Source organism: Poecilia formosa, unplaced genomic scaffold, assembly GCF_000485575.1.
Source record: "Poecilia formosa unplaced genomic scaffold, Poecilia_formosa-5.1.2 Scaffold38, whole genome shotgun sequence".
In the NCBI taxonomy this organism is placed as follows: Eukaryota; Metazoa; Chordata; class Actinopteri; order Cyprinodontiformes; family Poeciliidae; genus Poecilia; species Poecilia formosa.
Window position 1 is genome coordinate 33968 of NW_006799977.1, and position 20450 is coordinate 54417.

Sequence of the window (20450 nt, forward strand, 5' to 3'; positions counted from 1 at the left end):
TTTAAAATATTGTGAAAGACACATCTGATTTAAGACCCTGCAGTGGCATCCTCATGTCCCTGCTATCATATAAAATAGATGATTATGAATGTTACATAAAACAAGACAATTCACTTAGCCTTCACTGCGTATGTCTTTTCTTATTTTATCATTTCATGTACAGCTTAAAAATTTCAAAAGGAATTTTAGAACACAACAGTAATGTTTTGTCAAAAACAAATAAACCTTATAGATGTTATTTAGGCAAGTTTTTTTTAAAATAAATATATTTCCTGTCTCCTCAACATCTCCAAAGCTTTAATATTTTGCATGCCAAACTTACAGTTTAAACCAGACATTTATATCCACCTTATTCCCAGCCTGAATTATGGGCGCGACTTCCGCCGCAAACCGGAACCGCCATTTGTTTACATGTTAGCAACTGGCTAACCGGCTTTCGTCAGAGGTTTTAAGCTATTAAATATGTTTGAATACCAGCTGTCACAGCATAAATGTGTAAATATTGTTTTTTTCGTTACCTGCAGATACTGAGAAGAGGAATGATGACTTGAAGAAATGGCCGCAAATAACCCGCACTAGCATATTTAGCTACTTCATTGACGCAGTTGCTCCGTGTTTCCCTCCGTTGGCTTTTTGTCCTCACAATGAAACGAACACACACAAAGCATTTTGGGCGGTCTTTTAAAGTTTAGTTTTGTCATGTTCTAAAGTATATACTAAGTTAGGTTTAATGTTATTAAAAAGATTTTTTTTAAAACAGGTGAAATACTTTTTATAGATTAACTAAATTTCCCTCCCTCCCCCCAATATCTAACAAAGGTCCTTTATTGATTTAGGGCTTTCCAAAAATATATATATATTTTTAACATTCTAGAAATTCAGAAGTTCACATCATATACTTACTATTTGGTAGGATGGACTTCTAAACTGTAAGATTTTCTGACTTCCTGATATCGTGTCTAGTTTGCTTTTCTTCCATGATGTCACACATCAGGTGTTCTCCAAAAATACTCTGTTTAGTTAAGACAGGGGAGTCCAAAGTGTGGCTCGGGGACCATTTGTGGCCCTTGGATTGGCTTTGTGTGGCCCCTGCTACATTTAAAAAAATGGTACAAACTTGGCCCGTACACGCAGATGGAGACTTTTAATTTGTAATCAGGGGAAAAATTGTTACCAACTTTATTTTCTTACACAAGAAAATGTAAAGAACACCAGAAAGTATTCTGTCTTTTTATAACTAAGCCTTAACAAAAGTAAACACCAAGTTTATCCAGAGACTTTTTTTTTTACTGAAAAGCTGACTTTGCTGCACCCACAATTCAAATCAGATTTTTTTTTTTTTAAATTCTTCTAAACTATTCCATTATTTTGGCGTAAATCCTTTTTGACAAAGATCAGAAAGAAAACATTAAATGGGAAGTAAAAAGAAGAACAACAGAATAACATTCAAAAACGGGGATTTGACCATTCCTGGCTCTGTAAGTCATATTTTTATGCTCCTATTCTTCATTTGGGAAACAATTGTAAACCAACTTTTCCAAAAAACTCATCACCCAGTGAAGGTAGGAGGCCATTTTGGTCAAAAGCAGTGAAAATATGAGCACACTTTAAGGACATAAGCATCTTCCTTCACCCTCTAAGATATGAGAGCGTAAATTAATCCGTTTCTAAAGGCATTCTTAAGGCAAGCGGGCATCAGCTGGGCCACAGCGAGCGATTCGGGGAGAATTGGCCACGTTCCATATGAGCCAACTCTGCCCTGATAGATACGATAAATCAGCAGCTGGAGCAGAAGAGGGAGACGCTGAGGAACAAATGCTGCAAGCTGCTTCCGACTGTCAAACGTTCTCCTTCATCCTCTGGAAACAAAGGAGGCTTAAATGTCACAGGCGTGTTGCACTGTACGCGCAAACAGCGCTTGTGAAACGTCTTTGTTTTGCTGAATTATTCTGATAGTAATCTGTTCAAACGGGAACCTTCTCTACTTCTTTTCATTTTCTTAAGCAAACAGATGATTCAGAGGATCAGTCATGTGTTTTGTTATTCCTGTGCAGTTCACACAGCTTCAAATACATGTTCCAAAATGTTAGGAGAAGAATGCAGGCCATGCTATTTACTCAGTTATGGTTGATGGGCCAAAAAATGTTTATTTACCTTCTCAACAATAAACTAAACAATTAAAAGATATGTAAATTACTCTAGATCCAAAAATTTACTTTATTGAAAACAAGTTTTCTAATTTTCTATATATCAATTGGAGGAAAAACTAAATGTAATCAATTCTGATGAATAAAATCAGGATTTAGGTTACCCTCTTTGAAAATGCCTGCTGTATTTATCCAAGTTTATTAAATGAATGAAAAAGCAGATTTGAAGCAAAGTTTGCTTTAGAGTAAAAGTTACTAATTCTCTAAGAGAAAAAAAAGAAATCATTTGTGTTACAGCCAATATTTTCTATTGTAGGAAGATTTTGCTTGTTTTGTCCTAATTGAAGATAGAAAGTCTCCATCCATATCAAAAACCCGCACTGGGGGGAAAGTTTGTATCTTTCTTGATTTGAAGTCAGGGGCCACACACAATCAAAAAAAATAAAATAAAATTCTGAGTGCAAAAGTAAAAACAATTGCTGGAAAAACATAAAAATGTCAGTTTCAAAAGTTAAAATTTTTCTGAAAATTTTCTGATTAAATTAGAAATTTCTTAGTTTTTTTTTGACACATTTTTGACATTTAAAATACATTTAAATTTTTTTCTAGCAAATGTTATTATTTTATAACTCAAATTGTCTACAACTTTTTTGAGACCAATCTCAAAGATTTTTGTTGGAAATGTACTCCTTCCCCTTTTCCTTCTGCAATGGCCCAGATACGCTGTAGTTTTCTCTTTTGGAGTGATGTCACCCCAACTGTTAGGGGAGGAAAACGTAACATTTTAAGAGGTCAAAGTTCACATCAGAATCAGTTTGATATTACAGCTGAGTGGCATGTAAACATGCTGCTGATCAGAGATGCAGCTCGTGTTGATGTTGTTGTGAATACTTATGAGTACAGGGAGTCCTGGTCTCGGTTCATTTCTCTGAAAAATGTGCACTAATTATCTGAACTGATAATAATACTGTGTCAACAGAGGGCAGAAACGGGGGTCACCTCATCAACCAGTTAGAATTTTGTTTATTGTGCAAAATCTTCTCACTAAGCAAGGAGGCCATTCCTGAAGCAGAAGAAATATTTTAATAAATCAGCAATGGAGAGAAACTCTGTAAAGTCCTCTTCCTCCACAAAAATTAAACTTTAAAACACAACCAAATCATTTTCTTCTTTACCCAGCAACTATCTTAGTATTAACACCTTGCTTAGGTCAACACAAAGTAGCATGAAGGGGATGAATGTTCTTTAAAATTAAACAATTTCTCATCTCCCCAAACCTCCTCCTACATTTGCTATTTTTTTAAACATTTTTCATTAATCCATAAACTGTATTACTAATCTTTGTCCAGTGAACGTTCTTCCACCTGATCCCTGCATCGCTTTGATATTCAAAGTCTTCTTGACCGTTTCTCCGATTAATGTCGTCTTTACCTAACTTGGCAGTTGAATTGAGCGGTCATATCTTATAAAGTTAGCAGCTGCGCCATATTCTATCAATCATAAGACGAGGGATTCAGGTTGGCCGTGTAAAATACTGAAAGCTTGAGATATTGTTTCACAAACTAATCTCACGTTATGCCTGATCTTGGGTTTATTAAATGGTAGTAAACTACCTTTAACGGTAAAACGGTACGTTTTAACGGGAGCAGCTGTAAGTTACCAACTTGCGATCTCTTAAACCGCAAGTTAGCAGCTGCTAACATACCCAAGATGCTAATGTCGTAAGTTAGCAGCTGCTAACATACCCAAGATGCTAATGCCGTAAGTTAGCAGCTGCTAACATACCCAAGATGCTAATGCCGCAAGTTAGCAGCGGTGAGTTGCTAACTTACGGGATTTCAGAGTACAAGTTAGCAACTCGCCATTGCTACGGTCTTTAAAACCATAATTTAGCAACCGTAAGTTGGCAATTTGGTCTCAAGTTCAACATTAGCTCACTTTACAGTCCCAGCAATCCATCCTAAGCACGAACTTCTGTAGTTTAGAACTGCCATGCAGTCTGTGGTTTATTAAGTAGCTTCAGAAGCTACTTAATTAGCCATTTCTTGGCCAATAAATTCACAAGTTGAGTTGTACTAGCCTGCTCTCTGCAATCACAAATCCACAATCCTGGCAAAACACCTTATAATTGGGGCTTTAATACACTAGTTGACCAATTAAGGTTTATTGGATGGCTGAAAATGTCAGCCATCCAAACTAATGTGAAAATGCACTTTAAAAAAATCAGGAGATGCATCTTGGCATTTTATGGACTTTGTGATAAACTGGCTCCTTCAGTTTATAAATATTTTCTGCTACAGAACTGGAATCCAAAATGAGTGCCACCCACCACTTTTGAAGCAGCACCATTTTCTATATGCAGAAAGTTTGCAGAAAAAATAAAATGCAATTCCATATTTTGTGAAGTTCCATGAATCATGTCAAATATTTAAAATCAACCCAGATTTTTTTTTCATTATTTGGACATCTCACCAGCCCAGGTCTAACCTTATGCTACAATAATGAAAATTTACCCAATGAGAAATATGTTTTTAATACGAGCGATATATCATGGCAAATACATTTATAATTACCAAATTTACAAGATAGATAAAATCCTTTGAGGAAATTTGCTTTTTTGCAGCTGAATATGCACACAGAAAAGAAAAGTCATATTTACACCTGCAAATTCTTTATTTTACCACAAGTATACAAAAACTTGACAGACAAATCAGTGAAAATGAGTTATTTACAGAAACAAGAGTACTGGATGTGAGGAGCTGGAGAGGCATGCTGTGCTGGTTTCAGAGTGAGGAAGAGGATCAAGGCGGTCATGAGGAAGACTCTACAGTGACGGACTGGAGGAAACAAGCACAGGTTAAGGTCAGGTGGCTGCTAGTTCAGCTTAATAGGTAAACTTTACTGAAGAGTGACAGTCTTATAGGTTATTCCAAGATGACCCGTTTAGATAGAACTGGCCAATTTTGCTGCATGATAAATTGAACCAGAAGTTATCGCGATAATATTGTCATTTTGAGGCCGTTTAAGACCCGAGTGAAGCTGGCCCACCACCTTCTTTAAGTCAGACAAAATTGATGTCAGTCAATTTTTGTGCAACAAAATGATTTTATTTTTGCTCGTGCCGCTTTGGCTTTGAAGATAAAAGTTTAAAGGTCAACCTGCCCACTTTTATTAAATCAAAATTTGTGTGAAATTTTTGTGCTGCTGTCATCTTAAAGATAAAAATATTTCCATTTTAAAAATGACCATTTCTGAAAAGCTTTAAAAATCATAGCAGCACAAACTTACATTTTTGCTGTATAAACATTTGACACCAGTTTTGTCTAATTTGAATAAGGAGGGGGGGTCAACTTCACTCAGGTGTTGAAGTAATGGTCATAATGCAAGAAACCATTCTCAAAAGACCAATAAACTTCAAATTCTAATTAACATTTAAACACTGGAAATGGAAGACATTCTAAATACCACATTAATAAAATGAATTATGAAGATTCTGTAAACAAAAGTTTTACTTGAGAAAAGGCAAAGCTGAGACCAATGCATCAACCTGAAGACCAATTTGGGTAGAAAGAGAGAAAAATGATAAATTTAGAAGTTTTATTTTGTTGTGCGGTTGATTTGTTCGTTGTGACAGGCTTGGGTATAGCTGATGTCACAATGATGAGCACCAAGACAAATCTGAGTAAACAGACCTTAAAAGGAAACCAAGACAGCCATCTATTCTGAATGGCAAAAAGACACAATTTTGACCTAATTGGGGTTTCTAAAACCATTTCATGCCTTCCAAGAAGCTGGGAATCCCACCAGAAGCAAATATTAACTCTAGAAATCCAACTGCACAGATTAGTGGAACCGCTACACGTTTCCTGAGTTTAGTAGACGCGGTAAGACGGGCCTATCACTCGCCTCCTTTGATTTTCCTTCCTGGGTTTCACTGCTGTTGCTGGCACTAGAGTCACCGCTGCCATTAACTGTGGCTTCCTGTTTCAGTTGCTTAGCATCTGTGTCCTTTACTGGGCTCTCCTCTTCCGGTTTCCTCTGGACAGACACAAATGGAGACCGAAAGCTTCTGAACACAGCAGCAATTGACGGAGAACAACCAATCGGGTTGATTTAAATGGAAGCAGCAGCCAATCACACCATTTATTCATGCACACAAAGCAAGTTTCAGCTTCTAGCACCAAGTCCTGCCACAAGACAAACACCAAGACATGCAACAAGCCAAACACAAGCTAGACCACGCCTAAACAACCCAACGATTAAACCCCTACTGTCTCCAACAGCGACATGGCCACAAACCAGAAACAAAGCAGGCAATCATGATTACACTTTTCTCCACAAAAAAAAAGAAAAAATCTGTTATGATCCTGGAAGACAAAACAAAAATGTTGAATTACAGATTTAAAGTTTTACCTTTTTCCTAACCAGGTGAGAGATATCCGACACGGCTTTGGAAGATGAAGCACTTTCAGATGTTTTTACTGGAATCTAAAAGTGAAAAGTAGTTATGATTGCTTCAGGCTCAAAGACAGTTTAGTAAGAGCTTCAGTCAGAAACAGATGCACTTAAATTATAAATGCATACAAGTCTTTGTCATTTTCTGCTAGAACGCAGTTTTCCAATTGCAGTGTTTCTGTTATATAAAATAAAAGTAAAAATAAGCTTGTCCACATGATGAATTATTAAAAACATGATGCTCCAACTACTTCCTGTTTTCTTTGCGGTTTCTGCCAGTAGTAACATCCGGTTCTTGGTCACATGACTCGTTTCCATTACAGTTTTATGAACTACATTATTTTGATATGCCTGAAAAATCTAAAACCTAACAAAGTTTCTCAAAATTTCTGTTTCCATTAAGTGAATTTATTCCCATAATTTTAATTTGTGTATTTTCATTAATGGAAACGCAGGCGGTGACGCTTTACCTGACTGGTCGATGCAAAAGCAGTCGAGGATGACGGGCCGCCATTTTCACAGGGGAATGTTGATGAAGTAGAGGGAGTTCCCTGCCAGAGATCAGTTTAGCACCAACCTTCCTCTGTGCATCATCGCTGTTGATTCATGACCAGTTTACTCACCAGTGTCTGCTGGATCGCCTGAGAGGCAGCACTGGCCGTCCTCTGGCTCTCCTTGGCGTCTTCCACTTTTTCCCTGATTTCAGGAAGAAGCTGTTTGAGTTCTTCCAGCTCATTTCTCTCCTCTACTGCAGCGTCATCTCCAGCCGCCGCGTCAATTACCTCCTGGAGCATGGCTGCAAAAAACAAGATCCAATGAAGCTAAAGTTAGCTTCAGAATGGGAGAGGGGCTAATTATCCAGACAATGAGGATATTTAATCTGCCAAAGTTTAAAAACTGCAACACTTAGGCCCTGTACACATGCAGACGGTCATGGTATGTCGTTTTAAACAATTAAGGAAAAATTCTTCAATTTACCATTACATGAAATCATTTGTTCGTTAATGTACTGTTATAGTTTTATACATGAAACAGCATGAGGAAAAAGAAACTGTAGGAACAAGTTGATGTTTATCCCAACTAGTCTGAGAACAAAACACTAACTAGACGGAAACAAAAACTATTTTTCATAACTTATTTTGGATATATATATATAAAAAAAAAACTTCCCATGGCAGTTTTTTTTACTCCTGGGCAGAAAATCAAAAAAATTCCTGCCCATTTAAATCTCCACACACCAGATGAACTCCTCAATTATTTCCACTTAAACCTCACATTCTTATCCTTAAATGTATAATTACTTATACATTTATAAACAATAGTACATAATGTTTTTAAAAAATATTATGCAAAACAAAGAATTTCTCTTTAATTAGCCTTTTATTATTCTAACCAAAGTAAGACTTGCAAGTTTTTACTCAACAGACTTTGGCACACCCGTCCATTTATAATAGGAACTAAAGCAAAGTTTAACGAAAATTATAATTTTGATTGCTGGGAATAAACTACAAACATTTCATAAACCTAAAAAAAGTCAAATAATAAGCACAAAAATTCCTTTTTGTTCAGGTAAAAGAAATGATTTACAATTATATATTTGTATTTTCTAACTGGGAGAAAAGAAAAGTTTGGGCGCAGTTTTCGTCATTTCTGCGGTTCAATAAAAAGAACGAACTGTTCATACCTAGGCGCGTCTCGATGACCTTTACGGAGCTGTTGTAGTGCTGGATGGCCTGGTTGTACTGGTCCATGGAGACCAGCGTCGTAGCAACGTGGTAGTGCGTCTCGGCCAGCAGGCGACAGTGAGGCGGCAACAGCTTCAGCTGCAAAGTCAGACACTCCTGGAAGTCTTCTAGCGCCTGAGGATAGTTTCCTGGAAATAAAAGACGTTTTAGACCCGCAGTGGAGACGGATGACGCCACTGTGAGCCATTTAGTTCTGCAGTTTACCTGTTTCTGCACTGACTTCACCCAGTTTCAGATAAGCCTGTGCTGCCATCAGCTGGTCGTCTTTGCTTTCCTTTCTGCAGAGAAGAGAGAAACTTATTAACAGGTTCTCAAAATAAAGGCTAAAACAGGATTAATCTAATCATTGAGAAAAATCAGATCTGTACTTTGACTTTTCCACATGAATAAAAACACACTTGCCTTTTAAAAATGACTTTGGCCACCTCAAGCATCTCCCAAGCCAACTGCAAATTCCCAACATCCTCCTCTTCCTGAAAGCATTTCAAAATTTAAGAATACTTTGATCCCAAAGGGACATTAAATAATTTCTATTCATGTAAAATATTCCAGAAATTGCAGGTTTCTTTAAACAGGAGCTCACGTTATCTTGTGCGTTGTTCTCTTCGTCCTCATCATCGTCATCGTCGTCATCATCTGAAATTTAAAAACAAAAAAAAGTTAAAGGATTTATAAGATTTGAAACGGTTTCAGAAAAGCATAAAAACCAAAGAGTTTCCGCGCCTCACACCAGTGTCTCCCTTCCGCTCACCATGTGGGATGTTTTCACATAAAAGGTTTAAAACACCAGTGCTTTGTCTCTAAACAGCTACTACCCTCTGAAGTGTCAGTCTGCTCAGCCTCTGCACTTGATTCTTCAATTCCTTCATCCTCTTCCTCCTCTTCATTCACAGTTTGTGCTGAAGCGTCTCTGACCTCTTCGGCTGCTTGGACAGAACTTTCCTCCTCCCCAACCTCAGCAGAAGCTGAGGTTTCTCCTGCCTCAGGCTCCTCTGACTCGGCGTTTTCATTTTTCACCTCCTCTTTAGGCTCTACCTTCATCTTTTCCTTCTCTGCCATTGCATCATAGACCTGCTTTCGCAGCTCTTCTCTAGTTTTCTCTGCACCAGAGTGGTAAACATTTGATTTCTAGACATCATCTCAGCAGAAATGTACAGAAAAGATCAGTTTAAGTCAGACACCTGATTACTCTTTGCGAAAAATTACGAAAACATTTTAGAAATGAATGACTTAAGCTCATGGATCAAAATGACAGTGAAGTAAACTGACCATCAATGTTGTCTGCACTCTCCAGGTTTGGGTTTTTGGGCTGCTCCTCTTCCTCAGATTCTTCTGGGACTCCCTCCAGGGCGTTGCCAAGGACACCGTTCTCCATCCTGGTTCACAAAACACGATTAGATTAGAAATGCACACCAGGAAGTTACATTTAGAAGTTAACTATGAACTGCAGAACTGTCAGACACGTAGTACCAAGAGATGTCACCAAACTTTACTTGTAAGTTATGCATTTTTTAAAATTCAAAAACGGTTTGATGCAACCCAAACTGGACTTCATCCGTTTCCTACTTGATCGAGAAATCATGCAAAAAGCATAAAAGTTTGCTGACATTCAGAGACGGAGCAGTAGAGTCATAAATAAAAGTAATTTCAGCAAATAAGTTTAATTTGTTTTCATTTATATAGACTCCATCCACTAAGCCATGCAGAGATCAGCATAACTGAGCCTTAAGTTGGTTGTAATATCAGTTTTACCGTTGGGACTTAAATTTTCTGAGTATTGAAACATTTTATTATAATTTAGGGAGTTCTTGAAGACGAGACAGATCTGTCCGAAATTAGCATCAGCATGTTAACGCTTTAAAAAATTAATTTCTGCTTCTTAGCTACAACACAATGAGACATTTTTCCTTTCAGATACTTAATGAGATTAGCAACAACTAATCTCTTAAAAACAGCACCATTAAATATGCAATATATTTGCATCAACAATGGTATAGGATCATGTTAGCACTTCAACATATCAGTTTGATAAGAAAAACATTGGTAACCTGTGTTTGACATATTGTTGTTTGTGGAAGTGATGCAGTGTAACAATGTGGGGTTTTTAACTGAAGTTTAGGAGTAAAAAGTGTGATTATTTTTATTTTCAAGGTATTGAAACTGTTGGGAAATTTATAAACTATCAGGCAAAATTGCAAAAATGTCAGATTTTCATATCAGTGCATCCTTATTAGATACATTCAACTTATTCACTAAAAGGAAAAAAAAGGAAGTTCTTCTAATATTGTGATAAATCAAATAGATGCTTTGAAACATAAAATATGCAAAAAAAAGTTCAATGTAGTCCTTTAGATATTTGTAGTATGTAGTAATAATAATGATAATAATAATAATAAACCTTGCAAGCTCCAACAGAGACTTCCCACAAAGGAAGAAGGCTTCACCACATTCATCTGCTGTGTCCCCATACTTTGCAGCCCTGCAGAAGAACAAATGAGGTGAAAATTACAGAAATTGTAACAATACTTACTCTAAAATCAGTTAGCTGCACTAACTGCCAGGTGATATTATATACATTTCAGCATGCATATTTATTTGAACGCGTTTTGCTATGCAGACTTACAGCATGCTGCAGGCTTCCTGGAAGACATTGACGGCAGAAACTACATCTCCCATCACCAGATGCCGTTTGCCCGTGCCGATCAGCTTTTTAGCCTCCTCCATAACGTCACCGGAGCTGCGAGGAGGGAAGACATGCACATAAAGAGGTTTCATATTCAGGGATTAGTTCATAGAAGCACAAAAAGTTTGCGGACTCTACACTTACGTTTCTGCTGCAGCTGTCGACGAGCACGGCTTCTCCTCGGCGCTACGGGAGTGCAAAAACAAATCATTACCAGAGACAATAAACTTTATTGCTGACTTGGTAGAGTTCATCTACAACCGAAAGCGATGGCGACGCCTTATTGTTGTTAGCGTCTCGTGGCTGCTAGCCAGTTAGCCGAAGAGTGCTAAGTGATAACGGCGATGGCATTAAGAACAAAATATCACTTCACCGAGAAAAAATATACCGTCTTCCTAACAGACGGTCTATACTATTAACACGCTCCACTAAACAGCTACGTGTCATACCGTAAACATTACCGCCGGAACAAGCTAAAAGCGCGCTAGCCATTTTTTGTGTTGTTGTGGCGGCAGTAAACAATTACAAACGATTAATTTACCTTCCAGAACCCGACGCTGTGGACGTTTCCTCCGGCATTTTAATCGAAGACCAGCGAGATGACAGAAAAAACCCAGCAGCCTGCTCTGTGGAACCCGATGAACCCAAACAGACCCACTTGAACGGTCCTTGTTGGCGCGCTTAAATAGAGGGGAAAAAAATGCTATTCTGTTTCCGCTTAAGTTGGAACGCGGGAGATTGGAGTTAAAGGAGCCGCAGCAATTATAAAGCTGCTCCTTGTGACCGTGGAAAATAACACGGAAACGACACGGAAAATAAAGACGGACGAAAATAACATCAGAATATTAGGCACAATAATCAGTCGTGGTGACTCTTGTAGGGTCGTATGTAAAATAATGAATAAAGGGCAAATGAGATCACCAAATTGAATCAACGAGTAACATTAACATTTTAGGATTTATTTACCTAGTTGTTTATAGTGTACAGTATTTTGCGCCACCAAATCACAAAATCGTGCGCCACATACTCCATCTGCCGGTCCACAAATGGAGTTGAGAAAGATAGCGTTTTCAGGCCTCGTTGGCGCAGTAGGCAGCGCGTCAGTCTCATAATCTGAAGGTCGTGAGTTCGAGCCTCACACGGGGCATGACTTTTTTTCTTTAAGAATTTCGTTTAATTTAATTTAGAGCGTACATCACAGACGAGGACCAATCGGGCATGCTACCAACGTTTTAAGAAGAATTGGTACTCATCGCCAATCAGCCTAACACCATTTCTTATTAATAAGAAATCAATATGGTTGGAATTCCAGAACTTTTCACTGAACCCTTCCGTTCATCAGGAACACTAAACTAACACTAAGAGTAACTAAGAGTTAAATTAATGAAATTTCACATTAATTTCATTTCATTAAGATAGTAATCAAACGAACAAAAAAAAATTCTAAAATGCTTACGACTTTCCATTTTACAATTAAGAATTACTGTTCCTAATGTAATTTTACATTGCGACTTTCCTGCGTTTGCTCTGTTTCTAGCAGGACTCGAACTCTTGTCCTTCAGTTTCTGCCGACAAAGGAGCAATGTAATTGGCTGGCTCCATTCTTAACTTTGGAGCAGGAAGCAATGTGATTGGTTCTTTCTACCACGTATGATTTGGAAGAGGTTGCTCTTTCTCGACCAGCAGAGGGCGCTTTTGTTGCATATTTCACAGTTTATCTTCCGACTGTATACCCAAACGAACTGCACACAAAATGTGCGGTTTAACCACGGTTTCATGCCGAAAGTTACTGACGGTACCTAAAAAGTTACCGTTAGAATGAAATAAACGGATACATAAATGGATTCCCACTATCAGACTATCAGAAGGTGAAGAATTATAGCTCTTCAAGCTACTTTTGAAACCAAATATTTAACAATCTCGTGACGTCACCAGATTCCGTTTTGAAGTACATTACGGAAATTGGACCGTAAATGTATTACAGGGCCAGTGGCGCAATGGATAACGCGTCTGACTACGGATCAGAAGATTCTAGGTTCGACTCCTGGCTGGCTCGTTGTTTTTTTTCCAGGCGGAAAGAAAACACATGTAATTTTGCACGACTTTATATGTTAAAATTAATACTGATGTTACACCATTGGACCACCAGGCGTCACGGTCAATTTATTAACATTTTTACATTTTGAGCTAGTTCCTTCATCCACTTTGTACCTATAAACTAACCCTTTTGGGTAAAAAAAAAAAGTCCGGAATGGCAAAATGTACACGGGGATAGCGAAAATGATAAGCTGTTTACTTCAGAGTTACTAAAACAACCCCATCAGGACTAGAAGGGCTATACAATTTAAAAACGTGGCCTTCTTCCTAAATTATTATCGGTGCTAACATGAATCGCTTTTTCACCTATAACAGCTTCGAAATAGACGAACTAAGAAAAACTCTCCTGACTTATTTAGAAAATAGATAAAATAATGACATTTAGACATTCTTACCTTATAAAACGGATGTTCAGCCAAAGAAACTGTTGAAAGTGCCATTTGGTGACTGAAAGTTTAACAAATTTCGAGTTTAGTAATGACGTAAGCACGTTAGACGTAACTTGCTCAGGAGGTGGCGCCATTGTTCCACGGGGAAACTTTCCTGTAATTCTGCATTACAATTGAGCTTAGTTATAATTTGCAAATGAATGTTGATAATGAAGCCTGTGTAATGTTTAAAAACCGAATGGTCACTCTGTGGTCTGATGGCGTTGTTCTACTTAATATTGGAGTAGCTATATACAGAGAGAGAGAGAGAGAGAGAGAGTTTATAAGTATAGTTGATATGATATAGATTTTTATTGTATGTATTTATTTTAATAAATATTGATTGTATTTATTTATTATTTATTATATTATATTTATTGTATTTTATTTTTATTTTATTTATATAGATTTTATTTATTTTTATTTTATTGTCCAATTCAATACGTCGTGATTGTATTAGAAGCGGGGGAGGGAGCAGATGGAGGAGAGGAGGGCACTGGAGTCTGACAGTGGGCTCCGGGCAGACCGACTGCAGATGAAGTTTTCACTCACACTCACCCGGTGGGACTCTCAGGAATTCAGATTAACCGACCGGACTTCACCGTGCGACTGACATGTTGCGATGTTTCGCGCAGACATACAAAACGTGCACTTGTTTCGGGTCATTATGTTGTGTTTTGCACTTTTTCCGGAGGCTGGCTGTGGGTCAGCCGATGCAGGCAGCTGTCATGAGGTGAAGATAGCCTACATGATGCGCCAGATAGGCCCCGTGCAACTGGTGCCAGAAAGACCCGGTACAGGTAAGTCACTCAATAGTCATTCATTATTTTTAACGCATGATGCTTTAAAAAAATAAACAACATGTGGAGTATTATGAATTAAATGTTATATTTTATTAGCAGAGTACCTAAAAATTGTATTCAAGTAAGAGTAACACTACTTCAAGATATTTTTACTCAAGTAAAAGTAAAAAGTAGCTGTCCAAGAAATTAGTCAAGTAAGAGTGAAAAAGTCTGCTCAAGTACTGAGTAACTAATCATTTAATATTTCAAAAATACATAATCAAATGGACCAAAATATAGCAGAGTGGAAAGTGGAAATTTTGCTATTTTAAGGACAAAAATGACAATAATTCACGTAATAATAAAAAACACAATCAGGCAGAATATTTTTTTTCAAATCAGTTTCTTTCAATATAAAACTTATGAAACTGCAGGTGTTTGTCTGTGTCTGGTGAATGTTAGTTAAAACATGTTTGTTTTTCATTCAGTGGGTAGAAAATCCAGAAATTTTACTCAAGTTAGAATAGAAATAATTTACAATAAAACTACTAAAGTAAAAGTAAAATGTACAGCGTAGTATAGACTACATATTTTCCAAACAGTTTCTCAAGTAAATGTAATTGAGTAAATGTAACTACCCAACTCAGATTTTAATAAATTATTGTTTCTGTTACGGGTTATGAGTGGGGCCAATTTATTTCCAGCTTGACACACAGAAAAGCTAAAAATGCTAATTTATCTGTTCCACAATTTCACTTAGTTGTTTATTTTTAATAGCTTTGTAATTTATAAAGCATTTTTAAGAAATAACTCCTTTACATTTGTAATTATTTGCATTTATTTTCAGTGCAGACGTTGTATCTTAGTGCGGTCAGAGAGTATTTTATTTACTTACTAAGTTTATTAAGTTATTAAGATTTCATCCATCTTTAAATAATTCAAGCTCAAATTTTTTAGTAGCTAGTAACTTTGTTTTTACATGATTCAATAATCCAAAAAAGTGTTATTTTTTTTCCATATAAGAACATTTATGATATTTGAGAGTCCTTCCGTATTTTGCATCAGTCACAAAATACAAAGATCTTAAATCAGCTGTGTGCCATTTGATCGAACCAGTCTAGAAAAGAAAACAAACGTAAATTGACACATCTACACAAAATAGTCGAACAGGGGGTGAAAATAAATAAAAATAGTTTTTCAAGTCTTTATTACGGCAACTAATATAGAAAATAGTGACAAAGGTCATAAAGGCCAGGGAGACTGACGACGTCTGACACTGCAATGATGGCAAAGAAAAGGGAGTAATTATAAGGAAATGGGTGAAATTGCAAAATTCAATATCAATATTTCAGTCATGTTTTCAAAATTTGAACGACTCTAACAGAAGTATTATCTGATCTTTAGTCAAAGTGTAATCTAAGTTTTTTTAATGACAGAACTCCAAAACACACTGCAACTGTTGTGAAAGCTCCCATCTGTTTAAAATAAATAAAAAATCCCAGTCAAACTACAGATTTTCTTTTTCAGATTCCAGATCTGAAAATATTTAAACCAGTGTTGGACAATCTGGAACAAAACAGAGGAAATTTGGAATATTGTTTAAAATAAACATTCATATTACACACAAAACAAAAACATTCCTTAGAGATAGTGGTAGCATAAAATCTTTACATCTACCTTTTTATTTCTTTTATCTAAAACTTTTTCATGTTCACAGAAATATAAAACAATAAAACATCTCGCTTCCCTTTTTCTTACATTATTTATCTAATTTAAACATATCCCCAAAATTTCCTCAAAATTATTTAAAATTTAAACAATAGGCAAACTCCAAATGGAAGAATCCTATTAAGAATATTTCTGGAATAACTCTGAAGCATCAATACTCAGATTTAAATATAAATGATGGCTGGAGCTTTTTTCAGACTCCACAAACTATATTTAGTGTTACGCAGACGTCTGTCTTTTTGCGTTGGGAAATGTGATCCATTTGGTGCTCAGAGTGAATGACACAGATCTCACCATTTCATTCAGCAGCGACTTAACTCGAAAATCCTCTTCGTGTTTATTTTTATCCTCCAACAGTTCACAGGATTCGTTTCGGGATTTGCCATCTATTACCAGAAAACACAGGAGCATCCTTGTTATCTATAAACAGAAAATATATTACATTACTTTTATGTAGCATACAGTTTGTAGTCCAAATTACAAGATAATGTACTTTATATTTTCTTCTCTCATTGCAAAGCGTTCTGTGAAAACGCAGCATCATCAAGGCATTGACCTCTGCTAAATATGCTAACACTGCTTGACAGTCTGCTGTTATTGTCTGAAACATGTTTTTTATTATTAATCTGAACTTAATAGATGTCATTTAGCAAAGCTATGAAAGAGCAAATACATTTCTCTTTCTGAGCCAAACTCTTTTCATTTCAGATGCATTGAGAGGAGCTCTACAGGGGAAAAGTTTGTATTTTTAGCAGAAGAAACCTTATTTTATGTGACCGTAGCAGGAAGAACAAGCGTTTTGACCAGATTGGTATGTTTTTGTGCTGTTTAAAAAGCGATACCAATTAGTTATTGGAGCTGGCTAGATAACTCAAACTCTGTGTTATAAAGTAAACTATGACATAAAAGTCAGCCATCTTTTCGTCGGCTATAAGTGGCTCATTTGCAGCCTCCTCGTTTTCGAAGAGCGATTGTGCTTATGTGACAGTTTGAGTCACTTAGATCTAACACAGCAGATGGAGCTGACAGCTCAATGGTTCAAAATTGCATTTTCAATGACTAGGCCTCTTATTTAGCCAGTTTTTACTGTTTTTTGTTCTTTTTTTACTTAGAACACTTTTCTGAAGTTACATATCTTCACCAGTTTAGTGCATTTTACGTGTCAGTAGTCCTTTTGGAAGATTACATGAGACACAAACCAGTAAGAAATACATTTTAAACAGAAATGGTTGTTTCACATTAAAGCTGCAGTATGTAACTCTTTCAATCAGTGGCTGATTTGGGCGACATGGGCAACCACCCAGGGCAGCATCGTGTGGTGGGGCCCCTCTCTGCAAGGTTTTTACATTAAAAAGAATCTGTTTCACACAGTGGACTCTCATGGGTTAATTTGCCCTTTTGTGTGTCTGACAGGCTGCCGGTAGAGGTGGGTCTGGTTTGCCCAGTGTATTGTCTCGAAGGCATGATGCCAGGTCAAACTGTGGAACAGATTGGTTTCCCCCAATTTGACTGCAAAGAAATAAGTGTAAAGGAGAAATATTTTCACAGATTTTATGTCTCATCTTACACAGTCAGGACAAAGTGACAGTTTTAAAAAAATGTGTAAAAAAATACTTTCTATAAAAGTTCTCATTCTCCAAATTACAAGCTGGAAATGCAACGTACTGTTACCAATAAGTAGCAACCCCCTCACTAATTCAGTCCATTGTGAGCAATAACAATAGCTTAATGTCTGGTGTCAGTGCATGCTGCAGTACACTGGGAAACATCTGAAGGTGGTTTAACTTGAAAATGAAAGTCCACCTGCTGCCTTGAAAATGCAATGTAAGTCAACAAGAAAACTGTATTGGTTTTAACTCAGAAATTAAACTTCATGAAGTTGATTTAACAACAAGACAGAAGTTTAAATATTGTTTTTTAAGTTTGTTAATCTTGAATTGTGAGTTTTAACTTAATGCTGCAATTTAAACCAAATAATTACTTTTACTCACATTATCAAGTTAAAATAACCACTTATTTTACTTTATTTAATTTCTTGTTTCAAATTACATGAGTCAAATTTCTGATCTGATAATGAGTTTTAATGAATTCTGCTCAAAAACATTTAGTGTGAACAGAACATTAAAATGAAAATTTTCCTTAATAACACAAGAGTCAGATCAATGTAACGCACTTCCATCTCAGGATACAAAGACATGCCGCTAAGCATTCTGGGAAATAGTTTGCACTCTTGTCTTTTTCAAACTCAATTTTAGGTTTGATAAAATTAATAAAAGGTTAATACAACTTACTACTGTAAGTCTATTTTTCACAAATCCAAGTTGACTTAGAGAATAGAAGATAGACAGCTAAATGTGGCTGGAATGTTTTACAGTGCAGCCGTCTGCTCCTCTGATGTCTCTTTCCCTCCTGATCTCAGTCAGCTGCCTGACAGCTTGGTTTGCAGCCATATATAAATGTCAGGCTGCTCAATGGGGACACATGCACAAAGACGCAACAGTCCATGCACACCGCAGGGATTGGCATGAGTGTGAGAAGTTTACCACTGCTCTTGTCATCCTGTCGGCTCCCGAAGGGATCACTATGCAATTAGTTTGGTGAAGCACTGAAGTGACTGACAAATCAACAAGAATTAGCCTTATAACTAATGCGGTGGTCAAAGTGCTAACAGTGTTCCTCTGTTTTATTTTATGACTTCATGCTGGATTGAATCAGTACCTTATTTATCCATCATTTATCCTTTTAGGGGAGCCGCTGAGAGTGTGTGTGCATGCTGGGCCCAGCTGCTGCACGAGTAAAATGGAGGACAGCTACATGGCAGCTGTTCGTAGCGAGATGCAGCACAAGATGCGATCCTACAGCTTCGAACTCAAATACCTGATTGATGGACATGGAAAGGCCTTCCAAGGTAGGAGGGTGAAAGAGCAGGGAAGTGGCGTGGATGGTAAATAATTATTTGTGTCTCAAAAAAGTATTGAAAGTTTTCACGTTTTCTCAAATCAAGTGAAAACAACATGGAAATCAATGGAAAATGTCTTGTTCCACTGGCAGATTATACTTTTTTTTAATCAATATTAAGAAAATATTGACTTAAAACAAGCTACAAGCTGCTATATTTAGCTGAAAAGTGACTTGTAAGTTAATTTTATGTTATTTCAAGTGTACAAATGTATTTGTACTAGAAACTAAACCAAAAATACTTGGTAAGATTGTATGTTTTTACAGTGTACTTGCCATTATTTTGTAGAAAACAGATTTCAGTTTAACATTGCAGGGGTTCTTTTTGTTTGTTTTGTTAGTTTTTGGTAAAAAAAAAAAAAATAAATAAAAAGTAATAATAGTATTGACCCCCCCCACAATTTTATTGATCATGTTTGATTGGAAAAAGTAATAAAAAGCATAAAACATCCGACAGGTTGAACATGCACTTTTCTAGATAGATAGATAGATAGATAGATAGATAGATAGATAATACTTTATTGATCCCCAAATTTTGTTTTCCCAGCGTAACACACTATAAAAATTAAAAATAGGTAACTAAATAATAAATAAAAAAATGATACAATAACAATTAGCCTTAAAGAGACACACATCTCACTCACTATATTGCTGTTCTTCTCCTGAAATCATTTTTTTTTTTAAAAAAGGTCCAAGAAAGAAAAATAAAAATGCATTCATTCAATTAATTTGTCAAACTGATATAATTTCTGCTTCATGACCCTGAAACCAAAGTGGTCACAATAGCAGTTTCAAGAGCTGAGCCGTTCTGTGCAGAGCCCCGGCCCCCGCCTGTCATCCTCACTTTGTGTGTTCGTCATGAAATAGCCAGTTTGTGTCAGTTTATTTAGTGAGGCGCCTCGGTGGCTAGCCAAACAAACAACCGAAGTTCGATTGAGTCTTTGAGGCAGCGAACTCTCAGAGGGAGCAGCGGAAAACTTTGCTACAACACCCAGCTCCCTTTCTCCGTCCGTCTTTGATAATCGCGTTTTGTTCTCGACCAGTGAGATAGCGAGGGACGAAGAATGTTTACATTCAGTACGTATCCGCAGCAAAGTGTTGTTGCCGTGGGCAACAGCCGGTCTCTAACGGGCTGCTCTGAATAGGAGGAAGAATACTCTGCTTGTCCACTTGTCTCTCAACACCATTCACCACCGTGTGTGAGCAAAGCGTGTTTATGTGTGTGAAAAAAAAGGAGAGGTTGTGAGACTTTATGTGATTTTGTGCATAGATGTGTCGAGCTGTGTGGAGATTATTAGATTGGGCTTATTGATGGCGTACATGACAAACATGTTTTGTTTTGTTTTGTTTTGGTTTTTGCCATCCTGCATCACATCCCGCCTCCTCCATCTGAATACAGGCAGGCTCAGTTCCAGCTGCTATTTACG

At 36.9% G+C, this 20450-nt stretch overlaps 2 protein-coding genes and 2 non-coding genes across 8 annotated transcripts in view; 3 read left to right on the forward strand and 1 right to left on the reverse strand.

Moving 5' to 3' along the window:
* Positions 1–4801: 4801 nt before the first annotated feature.
* On the reverse strand, positions 4802–11744 carry nasp (nuclear autoantigenic sperm protein (histone-binding)). Of its 5 annotated transcripts, XM_007550799.2 has the most exons (15): positions 11572–11744; positions 11175–11216; positions 10971–11084; positions 10746–10826; positions 9617–9723; positions 9163–9447; positions 8931–8983; positions 8750–8820; positions 8552–8625; positions 8287–8475; positions 7226–7398; positions 7073–7153; positions 6561–6635; positions 6054–6185; positions 4802–4984 (listed from the first exon to the last, which is right to left on the reverse strand). In XM_007550799.2, exons 1-15 carry the CDS (start codon positions 11607–11609, stop codon positions 4958–4960), a joined length of 1542 nt encoding a protein of 513 aa, XP_007550861.1. In that variant the 5' UTR covers positions 11610–11744; the 3' UTR covers positions 4802–4957. The 5 variants fall into 5 exon arrangements, with proteins under 5 accessions (XP_007550861.1, XP_016526367.1, XP_007550864.1 ...); XM_016670881.1 differs by lacking the exon at positions 9163–9447 and having other exon boundaries at positions 8931–8980; XM_007550802.2 differs by lacking the exon at positions 9163–9447.
* A 360-nt stretch (positions 11745–12104) lies between these two features.
* On the forward strand, positions 12105–12177 carry trnam-cau (transfer RNA methionine (anticodon CAU)). Its single transcript has one exon. It is a non-coding gene; the product is annotated as a tRNA-Met (tRNA).
* Positions 12178–13013: 836 nt separating this feature from the next.
* On the forward strand, positions 13014–13086 carry trnar-acg (transfer RNA arginine (anticodon ACG)). The gene has a single exon. It is a non-coding gene; the product is annotated as a tRNA-Arg (tRNA).
* A 969-nt stretch (positions 13087–14055) lies between these two features.
* The window catches only part of LOC103137186 (glypican-5-like), a 54255-nt gene continuing 47860 nt past the window's right edge, over positions 14056–20450 (forward strand). Inside the window, exons 1-2 of the mRNA XM_007550804.2 lie at positions 14056–14355; positions 18812–18973. Coding sequence (XP_007550866.1) covers positions 14178–14355; positions 18812–18973 — 340 coding nt within the window. The 5' untranslated portion in view covers positions 14056–14177. The remainder of the gene's footprint in view (positions 14356–18811; positions 18974–20450) is intronic.